At 28.8% G+C, this 8,763-nt stretch overlaps 1 protein-coding gene across 1 annotated transcript; it reads left to right on the top strand.

Moving 5' to 3' along the window:
• Positions 1-312: 312 nt before the first annotated feature.
• On the top strand, positions 313-1,263 carry LOC107890186 (uncharacterized). The gene has a single exon (XM_016814682.2). It carries the CDS (start codon positions 576-578, stop codon positions 1,113-1,115), a length of 540 nt encoding a protein of 179 aa, XP_016670171.1. The 5' UTR covers positions 313-575; the 3' UTR covers positions 1,116-1,263.
• Positions 1,264-8,763: the final 7,500 nt, after the last annotated feature.

The raw sequence follows: 8,763 nt of genomic DNA, 5'->3' as shown, positions 1-8,763 counted from the left end.
CCTATATATAGCAAATGTGCAAAGTGGGATTTAAAACTTGCACATTATGAAACTTGAATTCGGATATTCTAAGAACGAAGACCTCAACCTATGCAAACATGCCAATGCCTTAATGTTATTTTCATTTTATCCAATTATTCAATAAATTAACAATATTACTTTTGTTATTATTACATAATAATTAATAGTATATTAATAAATTATTATTTTAATGTGAAATCAGTAATATAATTACTAATAATTAGAAAAAGTGGAAGAATACCACGTTTGATCCAAACATGATTACACTTATACAGGGATACAAGAGTTTCCGAAGAAAGAAGTAATGGGTTCCTTGGTTTTCTACATGTTCACCGCCCCACTCCTAAAAGCAAAGCAAAAGCTGCGACAACATTTAAAATATTAAAAAGAAAAAGGGCAAGAAAGCAAAGCAAAAGTGTCTTTTCACGTCTATATAATTTCATCAAATGCTAACTCATTTCCGGAAACTTATTCCACAGTTAGCATCATATTCATACCTGTTGATAAGCTGATTCCCTTGCTGTCTCTTTCATTCGCAAATTCTCCAATTAATCATGAAGAACAACAAGACGTCTGTTTTCTTGAAACAGGTAATCTCTTCTATGGTGACGAGTTCCATAGCCAAAGCCAAATCCATAGCTGTTAAGAGCAAAATGAATGCAGCCAAAGCCAGACTGATCATGTTGACATTGATGAAAAGCAAGAAAGCAGTTTTGCTTGGTTCTATCTCCAACAAGATTCATGGACTCCTTGGCGACGATAAGGAGGAGAACGACCAAAACCAAGACGAGCAAAGCAAAGCCATAGTTCCGTATTCATACGACGATGATGGTGATGGTGATGAAGATGAAGATAAGTACCCTGATTTGACCCATTGTTTGTTCGATGAGGAAATGGAGTTGGAGGCGGAGACACAAGGCGGGTCCATCATTGAGATGGTGAGGAACTCCAAAGAAGAAGGAGAGGATTTCAGGTTAGAAGACGAGATCGACCACGTTGCTGACTTGTTCATAACCAGGTTTTACAAACAAATGCGCTTGCAGAAGCTCTTGTCTTTCAAGAGGTATCAAGAAATGATGGAGAGAAGCGTTTAGAGGCTTTAATTTACCCTCTTCACTATGTTTTATTTTTTTGTTCCTTTTGTTTGCTTTCCATTTCTTTAATTTTTTACTTGATGAACCTATACTAGAAATATTAATGTATATACCTATCCAACTCTAATGTAGGAGTGATATGGGATCATGATAAAAGATATTATATTACATTTTATTTTTTATATTAAAAAAAGTTAAGTAAATTAGTCTCTGTATGTTATATCAAAGAGTAAATTGGCCATTCCTATGAAAAAAATTCACCTATTTATATTGTTAAAAGCTGGTGTGATTGCGAAATAATCAGACAGTGAATGTTGATATATAAAGGCCAGCTTTTAACGCTTGAAATTGATGAATTTTTAACAGAATGATTAATTTGCTCTTTAATCTGATGTACAGACACTAATTTTAAATACCTTACATATATTATACACAATACAATTCATATAAATTCTAAATACTTTTTGAGCAATTAATATAAAATATTAATATAAGTAGTTTGTAAAATTTAATTTGAAGAATATTTAGATAATATAACTCTTACAAATTTAAATATATAATGCTATGTTTTAAATAAATTTCAAAATGTAAAATGAAAGGAACTTACTTTGGGGATGATAAATATAGCTAAAAAAGTGATTTTTCTAAAGATAGGAATGGTAACTTTTCAAAAGCATTATTTTTATTTTAAAAATTATTTTTTAAATATTTTTACATTAAAAAACTTAAAATTTCATAAAAATTTAATTTACATAAATATAATTAAAAAACGTAATATAAAATTATCATAAAAATAAATAATATTTATCTTAACATTTTTATTTAATTTAAATTTAAGATAAATGGATAAATTTATTAAGCAATTTAAATTTAAAAAGCTATAGATAAAATCAATATTTTTTAAACACATAATTTAGAAATGATTTGATTAAAATTTAATATATTTATATGTATATAATTAATCAAGTATATCTAATCTTGCTTAAAATTTTATTTTTGATTATTTGATTAAATTTAAAAATTATCATAAAATATATTATTTAATTAATATTTGGACAATTTAATTTCAAGATAATTAGATATATAAATTTATTGTTTTTAATTAATTATATATTTATATGTTATAAAAATGATTTTAGAAATTAGTAAAATGAAATAATTTGTATTTATATTATGACAACTTAGAGTTTTGTATGAGTTACAAAAGACTTCCTTTTTATAAATATGATTTCAGGTCAATATTTTATTAAATTCTAAATATAAAATAAAATACTTTCAAAACTTTCATTTTAGTTGGTAAATCTTTGACATGTATCCAATTAAATCTCACTAAATCAAACATTTTGAAACAGTCTGTACAAATATTATTTCCAAAATAGAAAGAAGAAAGATTAAATTATAAAATAGTTTAACATTTTTTTATTTGATACACATAAGAAAATATTTTTAGGGGTCACTATTTTAATAGACTATATCTTTATAATTTTTAAAGGATTAAATTAAATTATTATATTTTTAGGGGGCAAAAGTATAATTTTATATTTATTAATTTAAAATTTTAAAGGGGTCATAGGAAAAAAATTCATTTTAGGGGGTCTAGGGCCCCTGCCAACCCCTAGTTTCGCCACTGTTTGTGCGTCGCACGGGTATATAAACTAATATATATTATAAAAAAATGTATGGAAGTAAAAATGGAAACTTTGAGTTTTAATTTAGTTTTTTGAATTTCAAAATATTTTTTAATTATATTTAAGGTGTGTCTCATTGTTAAATTAAGTTTTAAATATGGTTTTCTTACTATTAATAGTAATGTATATTATAAAAGAATGCAGGAAAGAAAAAAAATGAAAATTTTGAGTTTTAAATTAATTCTTTGAATTCCAAAATGCTTCATTTTTAATTATATTTAAAGTTAATCTCATTTTTAAATTAAGTTTTACAAAATATATTTCTTACCATTAATCATGGCATAGTGGCAACATTTTATTGCCCAACATAAATTCCTCTTAATTATATAAACACATTTTAATAAACTCCACCAACAAATATTAAAAAAAACACTTTAATTATACACCCAAAATTAAAAGGGAAATTCAATATTTTTATTATTTTGGCATTTCATTCAAAACTGCAAAAAGACTTATTTTAATTGGTACAATGTGTCTCAATATTTGGATTTGGACAACAATTGTTTCCAGAAATTAAGTAATTGAAAAAAGAAATACAATACAGTGTCCCATTTTTAATGGGAAATAAAATTATAATTATTAAAGTTTTTATAAACAAATTTAAGCATTATAAAAAAATAAAATTGTTATCTGAAATTGTTTGTAATTTAATGCTTAACATTTCAGAATAAATTTAAAAAATTCAATTTATTCTGGAATACCTAAAATTAATGCTAATTGTAATTAGCTTATATCTTTTTTTGCAATTCAAGATAAACTTATTATTCAAATCTATTTAACTAAATTATCATAATTATTTTGTTATGGGCCTCAATTAAGCTTTCTTACTCCTTATTACTCCATCTTTAAAATTATTTATACCTTCTTCACACCTCTCACAGTTTCACCTATTAATCTAAAAGAAGAAATGGATTATCAAAATCCAAAGTGTCACCCCCTGTTTCCTTTTAACCCGAAAATTGGAAACATTTAGGGGTTAAATTGAAAAGAGATCGTAGGTTGACAGTCTCTATTGAGAGATTAGGAAAAGATAGTAACTGAAATTGGACAGGGTTGAGAACCAAGTCTGATTAGATTAGATTAAACCAGCCGGTCCCTTAGTAGGAGACAAAATGATTGTCAATGAGTGGTTTTTACAAGGTCGAAGACCGTGTGGGAAGGGTTATAAATAGTTGAGAAATGACTTCGTAGAGAGACTTCTTCTCCAATCTGTTTCATTTTCCTCTTCGTCTCATTCCTAGGTTGCTTCGAAGGAGAAATAGCCGTGGAAGCTCTGCATGGGGCGATGATCATGAGGTTCGAGGAGGAAAAATAGAGAATCCAATAAGTTGGTAAGGTCCTGAATCCTTTAGTGCACGTAAGTTTTAGGAACCAAAGTTAAGGGTTTCTAGAACCATTTGAGGGGTTTTGCATATTCTGGAAAATTAAGTTTTAAAAGAAATTGCGGAGTTTAACTCATGACTTTGGGTTGTCATGCTTAACTTCTAAGTTGGGGAGGCAAGAAGGCATCAGGTGATTTTCTGCACCCTGCCTCCTGACTGATAAACGTTAATGTGTGATCATGCTAGTTATGCGATGATTATTGTTAGTAGGTAAATTGTACTGTATGCATGATTAGTGTATACATGGTATGGGAGGGAAATATCAACAGGTTAGATAAAGATAAAATTGAAAAAATGGTGATTTCTGCTATACGGTATTTGTAACACCCAGTTTCCAATAAACCCAAAATTAGGAATAAATAAGGGACTAAATTGAAAGAGACCACAAGTTGGAAGCCTATAATGGTAGAAACGAGAAAGCTAGAAATCAAATTGGACATGGTTGATGTAACACCCCAAACTCGAGTCCGTCACCGGAATAAGGTTACGAGGTATTACCGAACCAAATTCAAATTCAAATAATCATAGATGTACACATGTTCAACCTATTGAACCAACCAAGTATTAAATCAAAAAGGTAATATCAACTTATTACGAGTCATTTCATATCATGCATCGAACATATTCATAAACACATAACTCATAATTAAAAATTATGCAAAATATTTCAAACACCACTTTAGGTCATACTCATTTTGACTACTCGACTAACAAATCAATTACAAACAACAATGACTCAAATGTGTATATAAAACTCACATTTAAATACAAGCGATTATAAAATTTGGACTGAATATGCCATAAGCATTTGTATAATTTTATAGTATATTCACTTATTATTATTCAAACAATCAAAACTACCTGTCAAATTGCATACAAATATTTATTCATCAAATAATTATAATTACTATTCATACGGTCAATTTCTCAAGCTTTAGCCGAATACAATTAAGCTTAAATACTTATACTTTAACTAATGTCAAATACATCAATACTCAAACAATTCCATGCACAACATACCAAGGCCGACCCTATATATATTTACTATATAATATTTATCCCTCAATTGTATCAAAGGTTGTTTACAAGACCAAGTCCATAAACAATGTTCATTATGCAAATTACCAATTTCAACCATTCAATTTTCATAGCAAATCAATATACCATTTTCACATAGTATATGATAATTCAAATTCAATCTCAATTGCCAAAAACTAAAATATTTCCATCCATGAATTCAATTGTAACTTATACTTACATCGTATCATATCAATCATCTTTACTTGTCTATCACAACCAATATGCAGAATCATCAAAATTGAAAATCTCCCAAAGCATAACATCATTTATATTAGTCTTAACCATCTATAAAATATAGCCAAAACATCAACCATAATAATATTCAAAGCATGAAATCATTCATGTCAAAATAAACAAGCCATTTTCGCATGGCCTATTATATATATATACACACTTCATTCAAAATATATTCAAAAGGGGAGTATAGCCTATACATGCCATAGATTTTATATTTAACTTCTATAATTACCGATGAACGGACGATAGTGTGATTAACTACGCTGACGATCCCCGAACCCGTAACTAGCTTCCAAAATCTATAAAATTGAAAGAAAAACACATATATAAAATAAGCTACCACAACTTAGTAAGTCATAAGCAATTGTACAATTTAATGACATTAATAATTTAATAACAAAATCAAATAATGCAATCATATTCATATATATACATATTCGAGCTCGCAAAACTTAAATATCAAATATGTAACTATGAACTAATTTCAGCTTGGCCGAATAGGTCTTTAAATAATAACATAGTTATTCCCATATTCAATTCATATACCCACTCTTTACCAAATGTACTCTTTCATAAATAAATGCATATAAAACCTAATTATAATATCACATATATTTGCCATTTGTCCGAATATAAACTTTCATGTACTCATATACTTTCATTTACCTCGTGTAAATTTTTCTCATCACAATTGAAATAACCAACTTACCTTGATTTCAAGTATTATTCATCCATTGTATACTCGTACTATCATGTACTAAATAATTGATCGAGGTCATAATGAAGTTGCACAATTAGTGCTCTTTCTCATCTAACCAAGTTGCTCTCGGTATCGCACACTGAGTGCCCGTTATTCAACATCATCATTTTAATTTCGCACACTTAGTGCCCATTATCCAACATCATTATTTTAATTTCGCACACTTAGTGCCGTTCATATAGCCGTAGCTATTCCATACTCGCACACTTAGTGCTAAATATCGATAAATCGCATTTACATCTATTTCTACTTTCCGAACTAAAACGCATTCAGCTATATATATTTGCATATTTCATTTCAGCATATATATAATTAACATTTATTCAAAAATTTTAACATCTAATTGCTTATAAACCTACCTCGAACAGCGATAAACCGGAACGGAACGATTAATCGACGACTTTATTTTTCCCCCGATCCAAGTCTGATTTCTTTAATTCTTGATCTATACACATTCAAATTTAACTCATTCAAACAGAATTTCATTCAATTTCGTCCAAGAACACATAAATGGGTAATTTACCATTTTGCCCTTGATATTTAACATTTTTACAATTTAGTCCAAATTGCACAAACCACAAAATATTTCAAATTAATCACAATGTAGTTTGGCCGAATATTCCCTAGACTCAAATAGGTCCTTGCATGTCATTTATTTCACATTATAGTCCCTCAATTTAATATTTTCTTACAAATTAATCCAAAATAATCAAATTCATCAAAAATTCAAAAATAAACATTATAATCTATCACATATCTTTCATATTTCATCATTAACTATCATAAAGCTCAAGTATTCATCAATGGAATATCTCAAAATCACCTTCAAATTCTAAAATTAAAGCATGGGCTAAATAGAACATGAAGCAACGATTACAAAAACGTAAAAATCATCAAAAATCGAAATCAAAACATACCTTAACCAAGCTAAAGAAGTGCCGAAACTTAAAAAGCCATGTATGGTTCCTTCCTTTTCAATATTCGGCTAACAAAGATGAACATATTCATCTTTTCATAACTTATTTTTATCATAAAGTTAATATTTACCTTATTACTATATTAACCTTTTACTAATAATTATGTCTAACATATATATTAAGGTTACTCTTGTCAAATGCCACCCACTATCTAAATTTTGGTCTTATTGCATCATAAATCCTTCCATTTAAAAAGACAACAACATTTAGGTGCTTTTAGATTTAACCCTTAAATTTTTATTTTACGCGTTTAAACCCTTTTATTAAATCAGACACTTAAACGATGAAATTAAAACACAAAAATTTCACACAATCAAATTCACACATAATAAACACAAAAAATAATATTAAAATATTTTTCTAATTCGGATTTGTGGTCCCGAAACCACTGTTCCGATTTGGGTCAAAATCGGGCTGTTACAATTGAGATCCAATTCTGGTTCGGTTAGAATGGAATCAACCGATTCCTTAAAGGGAGGCATAATGATTAGTGATGCACGACTCTCATGAGGTTGGAAGAAGTGGGGGAAGTGTTATAAATAGCTGGGAGATGGCTCCCAGGGATGATTTCCTTTCTGATTTATTTTCATTTCTCCTATTCTTCATCTTTTTTGGTAGCTTGAAGAAGGATTAGCCATAGAAGGTTCTGCATGGAGCAGACTTCGTAAGGACGAAGCTAGAAAAGTGGGGAAACTAGCAAGTGGTTAAGGTTTTTAACCATTTTGTATGCGTAGGGTAAAGTTTATGAACACTAAAACTATTTTAAGGGTTCTGCATGTTTCATAAAAATGAGTTTAAGTTAAAGTTTTAAGAAATTTCGGTAGGAATAGAAAGGAGGAGGTCTCTAGTGAATAAATATGAAATCGAATTTTAATCCAAATCTAGGAATTGAAAGTTATGCTTGTCTTGAGTTTAGGGACTAAATTGAATAAATTAAAAAATATGCATGAATTGGTAATTGTTTGTGAATTGGCTGGAAATTTATATTGATATATGTTTTATGATTGTAAGTAGCTAACGTCGATGCTGGGCCATCGAGAAGGAAAACAAAAGCGAGAGTTATCAACGAATGACGCGGGACCCCGATTTGTATTTCTATGATTCAGGATCAATTTAATTGTTGCATATTTATGATGTTTTGCATGACATAACATTGAGGTGAGTTACCAATGGCTATTTAAACTAAATTGTTATGATTGAGATTGATTTTTGAGACAAGGATTAAATTGAATAGAATGAAAAAGTATGATTTAATTGATGTGTTATTTGGTATGAATTTGTGTTGAAATATACTATATGATGTGATGAAATTACGAATTGGTGATGAGATTAAAGGACGATATGTGATTATGATGTTTACTGATTCAGTATTACCTTGTTAACAGACTCAAGTACTGTCAAATTAGTTGGCATGCCCTAGGTAGAAAACCATCGTTGTCGAGCTATTCTGGATGATAGAATGTATATATAGTGAGAGCCATTGTTGTTGAGCTATTCAGGATGGTAGAATAATTAGATATTGAA

The sequence above is a fragment of the Gossypium hirsutum genome, chromosome D09 (genome assembly GCF_007990345.1).
Source record: "Gossypium hirsutum isolate 1008001.06 chromosome D09, Gossypium_hirsutum_v2.1, whole genome shotgun sequence".
Classification (NCBI taxonomy): domain Eukaryota; kingdom Viridiplantae; phylum Streptophyta; class Magnoliopsida; order Malvales; family Malvaceae; genus Gossypium; species Gossypium hirsutum.
The sequence above is the reverse complement of the archived record's forward strand: the minus strand, read 5'-3'. Positions and strand labels throughout refer to the sequence as shown.